The sequence below is a fragment of the Taudactylus pleione genome, unplaced genomic scaffold (genome assembly GCF_031769625.1).
Source record: "Taudactylus pleione unplaced genomic scaffold, aTauple2 ptg000977l, whole genome shotgun sequence".
Taxonomy (NCBI): domain Eukaryota; kingdom Metazoa; phylum Chordata; class Amphibia; order Anura; family Myobatrachidae; genus Taudactylus; species Taudactylus pleione.
In genome coordinates this window covers 5,726,603-5,744,562 of record NW_028285378.1, presented here as the reverse complement: position 1 = coordinate 5,744,562, position 17,960 = coordinate 5,726,603, and the positions used below count along the sequence as shown (strand labels likewise).

The 17,960-nt window shown below is 43.6% G+C and overlaps 1 protein-coding gene across 1 annotated transcript in view; it reads right to left on the bottom strand.

Annotated features, from left to right (window-relative positions):
- Positions 1-17,960, bottom strand: part of KALRN (kalirin RhoGEF kinase) — a 1,228,991-nt gene that overhangs the window by 97,167 nt on the left and 1,113,864 nt on the right. The window contains exon 50 of the mRNA XM_088460751.1: positions 9,315-9,414. Within this exon, the coding sequence (XP_088316877.1) occupies positions 9,315-9,414 (100 nt within the window). The remainder of the gene's footprint in view (positions 1-9,314; positions 9,415-17,960) is intronic.

Below are 17,960 nucleotides of genomic sequence, written 5' to 3'. Positions count from 1 at the left end.
ACATGCACACGCAGATATGAGTACAAATAATAAATAGGACAGACAGGAAAACATGCACACGCAGATATGAGTACAAATAATAAATAGAACAGACAGGAAAACATGCACACGCAGTTTGCCCCACAAACACAAACATTAAAACCACAATACATAACACTTACTTGCCAGGATCTGCATGCGAAAGCATGCCAGCAAGCGGGGCGTTCGCCGTTGCAGGTCGGACCACCTGCGCTCCAGCTGCCCGATGTTGCGGCGTGAGCCGAAGGACCGCAGGCGGGACCGTGCCTCCGCATACGCGGAGCGCTTCTGCCGGTTGGTCATGGGTTGAGGTTGGCTGGTGATCCGGCGATCCATGACCTCCGTAAGCACCAGCAGCTCGCGCCTGGTGAATGCGGAGGCTCTCATGATGGCAATGGTGTTTTTCTTAAAAATCATTTTTGATAAAGTGTGTAAAAATTTTCTGATTGGCTAATGTATTTTGGAAATTAACAGGAGCAATTTTATTGGTTAGTGTATGAGTCATGTGTTCGACAGGGCCAGAAATCTCTGGAGAGTTATGATAGGCTTGATGCAGTGACATGCGTAAGCAAATTTAAATAAAGAAATGAACCCAGGGAAATATGCGGGGATCCACAGCAATAGTACAATTGTTTAATTGTGGTTCACATGTTTTTTGAACAATAAAAGCGAATGTTTCATCCGTACGTATTCTGCGGGTAAACACAAACACGGACAAGAGTAAAGTTTCTTGCATTGTGTTGAAAAAAACAAACAATTAAGCTAATTGATACATTGATTGGCATGATACGATTGATGGAGGTAGGCAGAATAAAGGAGCAGGTAATCGACATCTGACAAGGCCACTTCCTGTTTATACTTGTGCGTGCGTTCCTTTCAAGCCATTTCGGGGATGTACGCTCGCTATTTCGTACGCTCGTTAGTTAGAGGAGGGGTCGTCAGAGTTTTGGGAGGAATTTTAGATGCGAACGAAAATACGAGCGAGCCATTGAATTTAAATATTTTTGTACGTACGCCTAACGTACGTGCGCCCGCTTGCGAGTGGGTCTGAATGAGGGCCTATGTCCACAACACAAGTCACCTTTGCCTGAGGAAGGATCATTGAAGATCCGAAACGCGTTGCAGGAGGTGTTTTGTGGAATAAGAAGGAACTTGAAATTCGGGAATCCAGTCATCCTGGTATTGTTAGAAGCTTCCTGCGGTGGTGCCGAGCTATTGAGGCCCGGGACCCTTTGTTATTAATTAGCACTTGCCCACCGCAGCACCTTATTCTGGTGAGAGGCTCCTTCTGGAACCCTTATTTCATGTGCCAGTATTGGTATATAAGACATTGTATGTGACATATTTTTATTCATGTTTATATTAAGTGTGTAATAAATGATTGTTTTTTCACACTGGGGGTAATTTATCCATTATCCTATTTTTATAGGTTTTTACAATAAGCGCTAATAGACACACTCTCTTGTTTGGAATATACCATTTCTATAAGGTTATAAGTCAAAGGCCTAGTGGCGTCTCTCTGCTATGAAATAATATTTGTGAATTAGGCTGCTGTTATATACTGTGGGATGAGTCTAGATAGTATATTGCGTTTGAGAATCAATAGATCACTTAATTTTTTCCTCCAATTATGTGTCCTACCTTATCTGTGTGGTTGATACAGGGAATTTTATGTTTTCACTATACAAATAACTGTTTTGGTTGGTTGCCACTAATCTATACTATTCTACGGGGATTATAACTAGTTGGAGGTCATTGTTATATAACCATAGTTTTGTTATAAATTACCACATCGGAACATAATACATCCTCCAAATATAGAAGCTAGGTATATGAATAGTATATAGGGATGATAAAACTCAGTTTCATGGTTTGCTTGAATATATGGGTTGGTCATGTGACGACGAGCTCCATTCCCAGAGCAGCCGATACTAGACTAACTTGCCATATAAAATAGAGAAAATGAACATCTCTTTACTCAGCTTTCTAATTGATATATTCAATTTTATGAAGCGATTCGTCAGATGATCAACCCTGAATAATAATGGTGTTTAATTATGACTGACATGGCACATATGTTTAATTGATGCTAGTCAATGAAGTTAGTTCTTATGATGATATATATAAAAACTCATTTTTAAATATTAGGGTTGTTTATGCTCGTTCCGGTGGCTTAGCAACCAATGTCTGTTTACAGATAGGTTGTGGTGGGAATAATATCGATTGTAATGATCCTTGATCCCGTTGATTTGTTTGTACTATGGTGATCAGTTCTGGCTTCCAACCTGACACTCCGATACGATTAGTGACTAGTTTATGATCCAATATTTCTTTTTTCAGTGACACACCCGGATCCGATGACATCACTTCCAGTACGGTGGAACGGACTTGCATTCCCCTGACTAGTGGGATGTACATTTTGGTTCCGCCTGCCGATGGGTGCCTGAGGGGTTCCGGTATCAGCGACAAGAGTGAGGAGGGTGAGTACACATTAGGTGATTAGTAATAGAGCTATTTATAGATTTGCTTGGGGAGTTCAGTATATGGCAGACCCTGAGGAAGGTGGGTAGCACACCGAAACAGCTGTCGGCAGTGGGCATCCCCCACTGCCTGTGCTCTGTTAAGTACTTTTTATGCACTGTATTTGTACCATTGCATTTGTGGCACATCTTTTTGTTGCTTCATTAAAATGCATTAAGAATTGACTTTCGATTTATGGAGTGCGGATCTACCTTTCCTCATATCTCAACATGCTGAGTTGGACATTATTACTTACTATTGAGATCTGGCACCCGCCGTACACTAACAGCTTTTGGAAGTGTGTGCGATTCTATTATGATAAAATATATATATATATATATATATATATATTAATATTAGGGGTGTGCACCGGCCACGTTTTGTGTTTTGGATCTGGATCTTTCTTCGTGTTTTGGATCTGGATTGGTTTTGCCAAAACCACCCTTCGGTGTTTTGGGTTCTGGGTTTTGTGTTTTGGATCTGTATTTTTTTTTAAAAAAGCATAAAAACAGCTAAAATCACAGAATGTGTTCATTTTTCTGCTCCTATACTATTATTAACCTCAAAAACCTTAATTTCCACTCATTTCCAGTCTATTCTGAACACCTCACAATAGTGTTTTTATGTCCAAAAGGTTGCACGGAGGTAGATAGATGACTATGCTAAGCGTCACGAGTGGGCGGCACAAACACGTGGCCCATCTAGGAGTGACACTGCAGTGGCAGACAGGATGGCAGTTTGAAAAACTAGGCCGCAAAAAGTACATAATGCATAGAAAAAAAAGAGGTGCAAGATGGAATTGTCCTTGGGCCCTCCCACCCTCCCTTATGTTGTATAAACAGGACATGCACACTTTAACAAACCAATCATTTCAGCGCCTGGGTCTGCCACACGACTGTGGCTGAAATTATTGGTTCGTTTGGGCCCCCACAAAACAAGCTGGCAAATAATCTGTCCCTGCACAAACTGGCTCTACGGAGGCAAGGTGTCATCCTCATCCTCCTCATCCACCGATTCCTCACCCTCTTCAGTGTTGTGTTCATCCTCACAGAGTATTAATTCGTCCCCGCTGGAATCCATCACCACAGGTCCCTCTGTACGTTCTGGAGGCTGGTCTCCCTGGAAGAGTTGATAATTCATTTTTATGAACATCATCTTCTCCACATTTTGTGGAAGCAACCTCCTACGCCTTTTGCTGACAAGGTTCCCGGATGCACTAAACACTCTTTCGGAGTACACACTGGAGGGGGGGCAACTCAGGTAAAATAGAGCCAGTTTGTACAGGGGCCTCCAAATTGCCTCTTTTTCCTGCCAGTACAGGTACGGACTGTCTGACATGCCTACTTGGATGCTGTCACCGATGTAATCCTTTAACAGACAGACGCACACTTGTCGCTGCTGCTTTGAGGATGCAGGTGCGGCTACAGCCCACACATTTCACAAAGACAGAAAAAAAAAGAATTTTTTATTTTTATGGAGCGCACTTTGGGGGTTACACCACCCTTTAACAGACAGACGCACGCTTGTCGCTGCTGCTTTGAGGATGCAAATGCAGCTACTGCGCATACATTTCACACACAAACACAGAAAAAAAAGATTATTTTATTTTGGTTGGAGCGCACTTTGGGGGTTACACCACCCTTTAACAGAGAGACGCACGCTTGTCGCTGCTGCTTTGAGGATGCAGGTGGGGCTACTGCGCATACATTTCACAAAGACAGAAAAAAAAAAAAAAATTAATTTTTTGTGGAGCGCACTTTGGGGGTTACACCACCCTTTAAGAGACAGACGCATGCTTGTTGCTGCTGCTTTGAGAATGCAGGTGCGGCTACAGCCCACACAATTCACAAAGACAGAAAAAAAAAAGAAGAATTTTTTATTTTGTTTGGAGTGCACTTTGGGGGTTACAGCACCCTTTAACGGACAAGCCAGCCGGCCCTTTACTTATGACACAGGCGCACGCAGTCGCTGAATGGCAAAAGTGGCCAGAAATTTTTCGGACCACCCAAAGCGTCTCCTGCACGCCCCTGTCGCTTTTCAGAAAATTCTGCACCACCAAGTTTATTGTGTTAGCAAAACATGGGACGTGCTGGAATTTGCCCAGATGTAATGCCCGCACAATATTGGTGGCGTTGTCAGATATCACAAATCCCCAGGAGAGTCTAAGTGGGGTAAGCCACTGGGCGATGATTTCCCTCAGTTTCTCTAAGAGGTTGTCGGCGGTGTGCCTCTTACAGAAACCGGTGATACACAGCGTAGCCTGCCTTGGAATGAGCTGGCGTTTCTGAGATGCTGCTACTGGTGACGCTGCTGTTGTTGCTGCGTAAGGTGATACATTTACCCAGTGGGCTGTCACAGTCATATAGTCCTTAGTCTGCCCTGTTCCACTTGTCCACATGTCCGTGGTTAAGTGGACATTGGGTACAACCGCATTTTTCAGGACACTGAGGACACTCAGGTAAAATAGAGCCAGTTTGTACAGGGACCTCCAAATTGCTTCTTTTTCCTGCCAGTACAGGTACGGACTGTCTGACATGCCTACTTGGATGCTGTCACCGATGTAATCCTTTAACAGACAGACGCACGCTTGTCGCTGCTGCTTTGAGGATGCAAGTGCGGCTACAGCCCACACAATTCACAAAGACAGAAAAAAGAAGAAGAATATTTTTATTGTTTGTGTAGCACACTTTGAGGGTGTCACCACCCTTTAACAGACAGACGCACGCTTGTCGCTGCTGCTTTAAGGATGCAGGTGCGGCTACAGCCCACACAATTCACAAAGACAGAAAAAAAAAGAACAATATTTTAATTGTTTGTGTAGCACACTTTGAGGGTGTCACCACCCTTTAACAGACAGACGCACGCTTGTCGCTGCTGCTTTGAGGATTCAGGTGGAATCTAGACGGGATTTGGAACCGGGGACACACTACCTCCATCAATTGTCTAAATCCCACTGCACTAATGGCAGATACTGGACACACGTCTAACACCAACATAGCAGTCAAGGCCTCAGTTATACGTTTTGCTTCAGGATGACTGCTGTCGTACTTCATCCTCCTCGCTAAGAACTGTTGGAGGGTCAGTTGTTTAGTAAAAGTAGTGGTGTTCCTACTTCCTCTCTGGGATGATGAACAACTCCCAGCAGCAGCAACAGCACTAGGAGGAAGTGGTTCTTGATCTTTCCCTATTTTATTTTTATCGGAGAATGTTTGGTCCTCCATTTATGTTTTATTGATATATACGTGCGGCTAAGGCACACACAAACACAGAAAATAATTTTTTATTTTTGCTGGAGTCTAGTGCACTTTGTGGGTTACACCACCCTTTAAGAAATGAGCCAGCCGGCCCTTTACTTATGGGACACAAGCGCACGCTTGGCGCTGCTCCTTTGTTGATGCACGTGCAGCCACAGTGCACACAATTCACAAACACAGAAAATATTTTTTTATTTGGTTTGGAGTTCACTTTGGGGGTTACAGCACCCTTTAACTGTCAATCCAGCCGGCCCCTTACTTATGACACAGGCGCACGCTTGGCGCTACTTTGTTGATGCACGTGCGGCTACTGCGCACACAATTCACGAACACAGAAAAAATATTTATTTTTTTTGCACTTGGGGGGAGCACCCCTGATGGACAGAGCACCCCCTGGACAACACTACAGCACCCCTTTAGAACTGGGACACTGCACAGGACTTTGGAGTGGACACAGCCCCTATGGACAACTGACTGCACAACACAGTCCAGCCAGCCCCTATGGACTTTGGAGGAGTGGACACAGCCCCTACGGACAATAGCAGCACAGCACAACACAGCCAGCCCCTATGGACTTTGGAGGAGTGGACACACCCCCTATGGACAACAGCAGCACAGCACAACACAGCCAGCCCCTATGGACTTTGGAGGAGTGGACACAGCCCCTATGGACAACAGCAGCACAGCACAACACTACACTGCACTACACTACACAGCCCAGCCAGCCCTAACTCCCACCCTCCCTCTTCACTGTCCACAGCCGAGTGAGAAAATGGCGCCGACGCGGGTACCTTATATAGAATCCAAAACCCGCGAGACCCGGAAAGCGGGATGATGACGTTTTGCCTCGAATTCAGATCAGAGTCAGGCGGGAAAAGTCGAGCCTGACTCGGATCGGCCTCGGATCGAGGGGGCTCGGATTTCAGAAACCCGCTCACCCCTAATATATATATATACCAGTTATCATGTAATCCAGTGTCAGATATATACAGTAATTGGATTCAAAATTCATAGCACTATTATGATAGGCTGATCTCTGCTCACATCTCCATAGACACAAAACTGCCTCCGAGTCTGAAGACATATCTATTCCAGTGGCTTTTGCGCTAATTAAATCGGCCTCATAGTGTAGTCAGATATCACTGGGATCAGAATATCATTTCATTAGATAAAACTTTGGGTCTTGGTGCAGATCAGTGGTTCAGATGAATAATTAAATCCACGATTGGAGTGAGAACATTATCATGTTACCATGCATATACATATAAGTGGTTCAAGGACATTATAGTCGGATTATTATCATAATCATTAGGACAAGAACATTTGGTTAAAGGACCTTGTTGGGAAATATGTGGCTGGACACATAGCTGGGCAAGACATGTTAAGACATTTTTTGGACTACACATCTTATTGGGTTGAGGACATTGGTGGGCTTTATGTATCCAGAACATTGTGCTGGTGGCGAACCCTGGCACTCTAGCTGCTGTGGGACTACATATGCCAGCATGCACTGCCAAAGTTTTGCTATTAGGAAATGTTAAAACTGTGGCAGTGCATGCTGGGATATATAGTCCCACAGCAGCTGGAGTGCCAGGGTTTGCCAGCACTTAGACAGATCACTGTGTTAGATATTTGACTGGATCAACCATAAGACTAGATCAGAAACGTCAATAGTTCTCAAAACTATTATAGAAAACTATTTGGGTTAAGTGACTTTAAGGGGTGGATTTTAAATGGTAAATTATTCTAGATAAAATAGCAAACATGGATTATTGCTGAAAGGTTTGAGCAACATGTTGTCCCTCTATGTTTTCAGAGACAGACCATAGCTAAGGATGTCTTACATGCATCACTGAAAGTGCTGTAAGAGAGGTAAGTGGCTCTTATGAAACATACAAAAAACATTGCATGACATGGACAACACACCAGGGAAGCTATGACATATACAGTAAGAGCAGCTCTTCATGCAACTGGTACACAGATGCACTCACATTAAAGCACATGCGTGGAATAGATCACAGGACAGCCTTCCCAACAGAGAACACGGCCTTTACTTTAAAATAAGTGTAGTAGTATACACAATGCATATATAATATATATAATTATAAAATATATAATTTAACAGTATTCTATGGGTTATTTAATATATGAATTCTAGGTTATGGAGAGCAATACCCCCATTGTATAATTAGTACACTTTACACAAAGTCAGGGTCTGGGGAGAAGTGGGGGACTGAAAAAAGGGGTTGGGGTGAGTTTGGGCGCTTCGCTGAATGAGAGCAAGTCTGTTATAACAAAGGGTTTCCCTAGTGAAACCCAGAATGACTAGGTAGAAAAAGGGGAATTATGTTATAACAATGGCGCTACCCAGTAGGACCAAATGTGAATAAAATCAAAATCGCCTGTCTAGTAGAAAATAAAATGAAATCAATTTATTTACAGACATACAAGATAGGTGATTGGTTTGTCATATATAGATAAGAGGTTACGGCACACTAACAATAGGAAGTGGGATGATCAACACTTCAGCAAGAAAAATAAACAATAACATTGTTGACACATATATTATAGTAAGCACTTTGGCATATAAAAGAAAATGAACAACAAAGATAAATCAGTTTCTCATTGAATTCTGTCAATCACCTATCTTTGCCACTGACTTGTATGTCTGTAAGTAGATTGATTTTGATTTTATTCACATTTGGTCCTATTGTGTAGCGCCATTGTTATAACATAAATCCCCTTTTTCTACTCAGAACTGGGGGACAGTCCACAGCACACTGACAGAGACAACACTGACGTAACAAGAACATTCTAGAGACATGAAAAATGAGTCTGTGACAACAAGAGACAGAAAAACATGACAGTGGTAAAGGGATTATATATGTAATAATAAAATGTACTCCTATATAATATTCTGTCTTACATTATTCTACACCTTTGAAGAGGATGAATATAAAATCCCTTCAAGATGCCGCCAGTGTGTAGGTTCCATATGTTAATGTGACTCCTGAACATCTGTAAGGCTATGACACTGTCCTGTGCGATACTCCACACACAGATACGGAAATGAATCTTTTTAGTACTATGGGGTCTATTTACTAAGCAGTTTTAGGAGACAGAGTGATAAGAAAGTGATAAGGTGCCAGCCAATCAGCTCCCAACTGTCATCTCACAGGCTGTGTTTGAAAAATGACAGTTGGGAGCTGATTGGCTGGCACCTTATCACTTTCTTATCACTTTTCACTCTGTCTCCTAACACTGCTTAGTAAATAGACACCTTTGTCTGTATCATGTTAGATAAACATCCACTGAGCTTTTACGGTCAGAGGCCTGACACATCATTCAGCATGCAGGTGACTGTTCGTGTCATATGAAAGGTATAAAATCACAATAGAAAGTGCCACATGAGCACCATGCAAAGACCTGCAGAAATGAAAAACAGAAATGCCATAAAACCTGCGTCCTGCAGGAGGAGTGGTATGTGGTGAATTGACCCTCCAGGTCCGGCTCCTTACTCACTTTCACCTTGCTGCCCAGGCCCTCCATGGTTTTACACTGGCCGTTTGTCTCCTTCACATTCCGTTTTCTCATACGCAGCGTGTGCCAAGAACATGACTTCCTGTTGTACCAAAAAATGCACCAATCAAATGGTAGAACTTAAATGTCAGCGAAGAAAGGGAGCCGTCCACACAGGATCCTAATAAAGAACCTCTGGAAAGGTTTCAGTCACACATCATGCAAGTGAGGTGGGTACAGGTAGCAAACTGAAAACTGCATCTTCAGCTGATCCCAGAATACATACTATACAGTGTATCTCTGCATTCCAAAATGTGCAATGTATCTATCCAAAAATATAACAGGATATAAAATCTCTCTCTCTTTCTCTTTATATATTATGTAGCAATTCTCTCTGTGGTTTTAGGGAATTCATAAAACTACAGGATATGAAAAAATTGAGGCTTAGTTACACAATCAATCCGCTTTCAATTTTTATTTGATAAAATGGCACAATAAAGCACAAATATGCCAAGATCCATAACAACCAATCAGGAAGTACCTATAAACAATCTAGCGCAATATACACTTAATATGCATTGCGATTCTAATGACCATTTAGATCTAACTGGATGCAATTCACTGGGTATGGGCCAAACAGATGGCAGATTTCAATCAACATCTAATCGGCATCTACCTACTTCAGGATCAATGGTAAATCTGGTCAGGAATTGGATGTATCTGACCGGATTTATAGTCATCATCCGACCTTGCTAAAACGGATTCGTCAGATCCAGGTGTAAATCTGACAGGTGGATTGAGATCAACACCTTTGTGAGGGCTAATATTTGTCAGGTTGCTATAGGTAACAACACATTCAAATCTCTGGTGCTATATTGTTTAGAAGTCTACTTTGCTTTTGAAACACAGTGAGATACAGTCTAGTGCTAGATTGTGGACGATCAGTGTTAAAGCTCATGGTTACCTACCCTAACACGCTACCTGTTACACACGGTAATAAACCTGGTTATCTCAGGGGAAGCTCAGCATTTACAAGACAATATAGCAGCAATAATTAACATATAAAAATAGGTTTGTGAATTTAAAAAACTAATATCAATAAGGCAGTGTAAGAGTTAATACACTTTTACAGGACATCTTTCCTAGTACTGTGACTTTCAATACAGAGTAAAGGGAAATTGTACTTTGTTTTGTTATTTGTTTGCTTTACAAATTTTGTTCAACAATTTACAATGGTTGAATGTCTATGGCCATGATCATGTTACGGGTGTAAGAGAAGGATATGCCTATATAGTATATATTTGTGAGTCATTCCCTCTACTGGCAGATGTATTTACACACTGATCACAATTTTACATGATGTCATCTATATGTGGACTGAACTCAACCTTGTACGACCATCAGAACTATCTCACTCAGCTATGTCCAGCCATCATCACAGCATATTGTTCACCAAAGAAACCAGACATGTAGAACATAATTGATCTCACTAATCCTATTCCTTGTCCACTCATTTTTTGTATAATAATTCAATTAATAGATAATTGTTATTGTACAACCGTATTTACGAAAAATAATCTTTCATAGTGAAAAACAGTAGCTATGCTACTGTATATCCACATATCAATATATGTATATTTCCATACCTTATATTCTCTCTCTATATTCCACCCCTTTGGCTTGCGGCATTCTATCATTCTCCTGCCTCACTCCATTTTCCCAATAACCTCATTGGGTTACCAGATGCCTAACCCTACCCTAAGTCAACCAACTATTCCTGCAGCCATACTTCACCCCACTCCAACCACAGTTTTGCCTCATCTAACCCGCAGCCTCACTTTATTCCACTCCACCAGCAGTGGCACTGCCCCCCAGGTCACCTGCAGACTGGCCTAATCTCACTACATCCACAATCTCGCCTTCTCCCACTACAGCCTTGCTTTTTTGAATCACCTACCTTCACCTGCAGCCTCATCTTACCACACTGCGTCCAAAGCATCATTTCATCTCACCTCACCTTACCTTACCCCCCTTGTAGCCTGCTATATTCCCTGCTCCATCACATCTTATCAGTTTCCTTGAATTCACTAATTTTAATACCTCCAAAATCCTGCTCTCTTCTCTGTCCCTGATGCATGAAATTTTCTCTCTATCCCTTCCTTACATCATTCCATTCCACACTCTTCTACATATTGCAGTTAGAAGCTAATGGTACATGGGACATTCCATAATTGTTATTTCTCTATTCTTGGAAACAATGTCTGTTTTATAGCCCTGTTACATAAAATATATAAATGTCAGGATTGTTAGAGCAAACAGACCATGCCCAACTCATTTGATCTGCCAATTTCAATATCAGAAAAATCTACAGGAAATCTGAAGATAAAATCTAATTCACAAACGTATATGATCAAATTGTTGCTTCGGTGCCAAATTTCCTCCTCAGCAATCTAATTAATTATCTTGTAACAGCCACAATATACTGTATATAGCATTTCCACATAACGGAGGAGTTACAGCAGAAATTCCATAAAAAATGTATTGGGCTATAAGAAACATCTTGGTAATTAATTACCATATCTCCTTGGTTGGTGTATTCAGGCTGCTATTAACCACTTTAAAGGCTAATAGATTAGCAAAACATTTTTTTATTATTATTAGTATTAGCTTCATCATTAAATTATGTAAATAATAGCTATTTAAACCTAATTCAGTATCATTTATTTTAACAAATATGTATATTTGTTAATAAATTATATTACATTAGGTTCAATTGGCTATAGTTAACATAACTTAATTTAAAAAAATCTATTATTTTGGTGACATTTTTAGAAAACATAGTTAAACACAAAAACTTTTTTATTAACGGTATAAAAATGCTGTATAAAACTGCAGCTGCAGGGAGCCTGTTAATATCACTGAACACAGTCTGGGTGGCTGTGGAGAGTAGTGTGGGGAACGGTTTGTGGCCGCCTGAGATCAGCCTGCAAATGGCAGAACCATCCTTCACTGTGACTGGGGAAGGAAAGGACTTGTCGAGGCAACAGAGGGGCCAACCAGGTGTGCCGAGCCTTGTGGCTGCCGGAAGTTTACCTTCCAGCAGCCAACAGTGGACGATCTGACACAGACACATCAGACCACGTCAGGGAAAGCCCAGCTTGGTGTGGTCTCATCAGGCAAGTGGTTAATGAGTTATAATTCTGCAGTTTCCACTGTGTCATGTGACTACCATGGCAAGCATAGACACATGGCATAGGACATACAGTAATCAAAAAGGCTATCTGCACTGTAGAATCCGACCCCTTTGCCATCACATAACATGCTGGTTCTGTGAGTGAGTGAGTGGCATCTATACTTGTCTCCCCTCCAGATATTTTGAAAAGGCGATAATGATTTGTAGGAAGAATGCTAAGAAAAATTATGATTAGATTGCATGCTTAAAAGGTACCTGACTTGCTACTTAAAGAAAGAAAAAACCTGTGAGATCACTTGCCTTGTAATTTACTACAAACTATTGTACTCTGGCCCTGATTCAGAGCTGGTCGCTCTGACAGAGCGCTCACTCTGAATCAGGGCCGTTTTTTTTTGTTTTTTTTTAGAACGGCCTCCTGGCCGCTCGCATAGCTTTGGGTGACCACCAACAGCTATAACGAGCGACCAAGAAGATGGTCGTGATGGTCAAGACCATCGCGACCATCGGGCTTGCGACGAGACCCTTGTGGTAGGGTCTCATTGCCGCAAGCCCCAGAGAGATTTCGGCTCTAACAGAGCCGGAATCTCTCCACTGACATCACTTGTGATGTCAGTGGGGCCGGCCCCAAACGGTAGGCGTTCACATGGGAACGCCTCCGTTTGGGCAGCCACCCCCCCGGCCCGCCCACCAAAGGGGGCGTGCTGTCACTCAACATCGACAGCACGCACCCTCTGGTGCGAGACCCGGAGCGACGGTTTGCCCGTCGCTATCCGGGTCTCGCGCATGCGCACGACGGAGCCGGTTCCGTCGTGCGCATGCGCTCTGGGCCACCATCGACCCGGTTGCGAGCGCTCAGCGCTCGCGACCGGGTCTGAATCAAGACCTCTGTGCTTAGAGAGGTTCCTTGTCAAACTCAGAGGGGTAAATTTATTAAGATTTGTCTTGATCAGAGATTGCTATCCCGCGTGAAAATATAAATTTTTTGCAAATCGGGAATTTACTATCATTACAGTCGGGTGATTTGTTCATCTTTTGGGGTTGAAATCGGGAGACTTAATGTCGCAAATTCATCCGTTTTTACCAATAGAAATGAATTCACCATCGACTCAAAACGGAAGTGCTTTTCATTAATTTATGCCTAAATCGGGAATTTACCATTATTCGTTTTGCTATATTCACCCGTTTTATAGCCAAATCGGGGAGTCAATAGAAGTTTTAAATGCACCACCTCCTGATTTGCGAGTTGCCATCCAACATACACAAATCAGTGTGATTTGTGTATGTTTACTAATGTTTAGTGTGTTTTTAGGGTTAATTCATATGAAAAAATTGACGTGGGGGTCCCCCCCAAAAGCCTAACCAGCCCCGAACTGGTCAGCCAGTTCTGGTTCTGAAAATTACAGGGAACAAAACGAGTAGGGTTCCCCTGTAATTTAAGAGCCAGCACCTGGCTGCAGGGCCAGTGCTGGTTTTAAATTTAATGGGGAAAAATTGCGTAGGGGTCCCCTATATTTAAGACCAGCACCGGACCCAAACCGACCGGGGTGTAATGCCACAGCCCGGAGACCCTAGTTTATTAAAATTGACCATCAAAAAAAACCAAAAACAAGCAGTCTGCACATAGGGGGTCATTCAGACCCACTCGCGAGCGGCAGTACGCTCGCAAGTGGGTCGATGTTCCCCACTGCGCATGCGCACGACGGAGGGAGCTCCGTCGTGCGCATACGCGAGACCCGACGAGCGAAGGACTTTCCTTCACTCTGAGTGTCTCATCAAAGGGGGCGTGCTGTCGATGGTGACTGACAGCACGCCCCCTTTGGTGGGCGTGCCGGGGGCGTGCCTGCCAGACGGAGGCGTTCCCAAGGGAACACCTACCGTTTGAAGCCGGCCCCACTGACATCACTAGTGATGTCAGTGGGAGTGATTTTGGCTCTGATAGAGCCAAAATCACTCCTGGCCTTGCGGTTGAAAAACCCAACCGCAGGCTTTTACTCGCAGTTCCGATGGTCGCGATGGTCAAGACCATCGCGACCATCATTTTGCACGCTCGTATATGCTGTGGGTGGTGACCCACAGCTATACGAGCGTCCAGGAGGACGCTCCATATTAATGGAGGTGGGCCCTGATTCAGAGCGAGCGCTCTGGTCAGAGCGTCCGGCTCTGAATCAGGGCCATAGTTCAATATGTGCAGCCCGCTTGTTCGGGAGAGAAAATCGGGCAGGGAAAAAGGGGCTTCAAAACGGACAGGATCGACCAAATGCACCATCAATCAAAACCGGGAGCATGGTAAATTCCTGATTTTTAAAGTGAAAAAAAACGTTCGTTTTTGATCAATCATATCTGAGTTGAAAAACGGGAGAAACACGAATCTTAGTAAATTTACCCCTAATATTGTTAGTGAAAGGAAGTTTGGTGTGCACAGAAAAAAAAACACATCCAATTATCAAATCCTTATTTTTATTAATTTATAAATAATGCTAAATATGTACAGAGCCAAGGAAGAATAAAGGTCACCCTCTAGTGTATTATGTAAATAAAATTTTCCCCATAAAGTGGAAGCATCCAAGAAATGACAGTATAGATTTGTGTAGAAACATGTTCCATTTTGTTATAAGAGTTACACTATATTGTATTCACCTTTTTTTTAAGTTCTTTTGAGCCCAAGAATAATTGAAAGACAAATAGGGCCAAATGTAATTGCCTGCGCAGAGTTGTACTAGCAATAGTAGGGGCCTGCTGAAGGGGCATAACCATCTGCCAAAGTGGGTGTACTCAGTTAATAGAAAGGTGAGGCAATACTTTGTGCAAATAGATGACAGAGGAGTTAACTAGCAATAAACCTCCTAAAAGCCAGAGAAAGGGTGGTCCTGATCAGTGCCAGATTAAGGTCCACATCATACTTGCCTACTCTCCTGGGACTGCCGGGAGACTCCCGAAAATCGGGAGGGAAGTCTAGTAGGCAAGTCCCCCGAAATGACCGCCGTCCCTTCCCCCGCACCCACAGGCAAAAGTGGGCACTTCGGGGGGGGGGGGCGATGATGCGATTTGCACTGAACCGCGTCATCGTAGCCCCGCCCTCTGCTTTACAATGCTATAATATTGGCATTATAAAGCGGGGGGTGGGACCGCGATGACGCAATCGCACCAATACGCCCCCCACTCCGCCCACTTAAGCCGCCCCCACACCCCCTGCTGCACAGACCTGCATCCACCTGGCAGCCCCCTCCCGAAGGAGAGGGGGTAAGTATGGTCCACATGGGCCTGGAGCTGAAATTCATTAAGGGCCTATTGTGTGCCACTACAGCGGGTGTGACTAGTGATGTGGGAGCGTAACCAGTGCTGTGTGGGTGTGGTCAGCACAGGGTGTGTGGTTTGTGCCATGGAGTGTGGCTAGTTCCATGGGGGTATAGCTACTGCCTACCTTCAACTACTTTCATTTATAGGGGCTGATTCAATTAGCCGTGATGTTTAACGTGCAGGTAGAGCTCTGGATTCAACTGGCGGAACTATTAAATTATTATGCATTTTACCTACGAGGTAAACCTGCGCCTAGCTTGTGTTGTTAACCAACAGATTCCGTGTTAAGTGTCTGGAATCTGTGGGTTCCCCCTCGCGTTAAGCCCCAGAGAGTGCATTTAACAAATCTTTTTTCTACATTAAGTGCTCCCTCAGGTGGTTAACGTGCAGCATAGCAAGCCTTAATTGAATAGCTCAGGACGGAGCTTTAGCTGAAGGGTAACCCCGCAGCTGATTGAATCTACCAAATACTGAAGCTATTACAAAAAAAAAATGTTTTTCTTATGAACGGGTATGTACTGTATAGTATGCCTTTCCTTGAGTGCTAGAATAGATTAAAAGAAAAAAAACTAAAATTGTTAACTGTTTATTGCCACATTTCTATAAATTTTAATCCCACATCCCTAGCCAATACTGTAAATTAATAAATAAATACGCACAGTAGTCAAACACACTAGTGACAGGCACTTCCAGCTCTTCAGAGACAGTGCCGGCTGCTGCTGGTTTTGTGCTCGGTGTAGCACAAATTCAAACTTTGAGAGCAATGGGCGGGTGTCATTGTTGGCAGCATGAGCATCTGAAATGGGGGAGGCAAGGGGGTGCACAGATAAGGTAAGAGAGAAGGAGGGAGGAGGGGAGGGGGGGGCACAGGGGCATCGGAATGATTTTATGTTGCCCCCCCCAACATAAAATCGTTTTTGACGTCCCTGGTTGTCGGCCAGCCTGACCATGTGTGTGTGTATATGTATATATATATATATATATATATATATATATATATATATATTATATAGAGCTTGGAGGTCTTTAGGATGCATCCAGGTTACTGAAGTGTTAATTCAAAGACATTGTGGTGGCGCATCCTAAAGACCTCCAAACTCTATTAAAACTACGTGTGTCATTGGACTGGCAAAATGGTAGACTTTGGGATTGCAGCCTACATTGCCTAAGTATTATTTAATGATTATATTATATTGATTGTTTTAAAGATATTAGCGCATTGTGGGTAATTGTGATTTATATAATATATATATATATATATATATATATATATATACATACATATATATATATATATCAGGGCTCGACAAATCCACGACGCCAGGTCGCCATGGCGACTAAGATTTTAGTCTTGGCGACCCGGATTTCCAAGCCACCCCCCCTGCCGCTGCAAGCTCCATTTGTCGGGTGCCCGCTTTTTACCAGCGGGCACCCGACTCCCTTCAGCTGCAGCCGGAGCTCACTCCTGAGCTCCGGCGTCGGGGTTCCCCACGGGCACTATGGGAGAGACGTCATGACGTCTCTCCCATAGTAACGAGGAGTGGCGGCAGCCGGAGCTCCAGCGTCCGGCTCCCCCCACGGGCACTAAGGGAGAGACGTCATGACGTCTCTCCCATAGTTCTGAAGAGCAGCAGACGGCAGCGGATGCAGGATCCTGGCCTAAGCTAAGTATTCCTTTTTTTTTTGTGTGTGTGTGCACAGCACACTTGGAGGGGGCTTAGTGCTTAGTACTGGGGGCACTATTAGACTGGGCTTAGTGCTGGGGGCACTATTGCAGGGGGCTTACTACTGGGGGCACTAATGCAGGGGGCTTACTACTGGGGACATTATTTCAAGGGGCTTACTACTGGGGGCACTATTAGAGGGGGCTTACTACTGGGAGCACAATTACAAGGGGCTTACTGCTGGGGGAACTAATACAGGGGAGCTTACTACTGGGGGCACTATTACAGGGTGCTTACTACTGGGGCCACTATTTCAAGGGGCTTACTACTGGGGGCACTATTACAGGGGGCTTACTACTGGGGGCACTATTACAGGGGGCTTACTCCTGGGGGCACTATTACAGGGAGCATACTACTGGGGGCACTTTTACAAGGGGCACTATTACAGGGGGCTTACTATTACAAGGGGCTTACTACTGGGGGCACTAATACAGG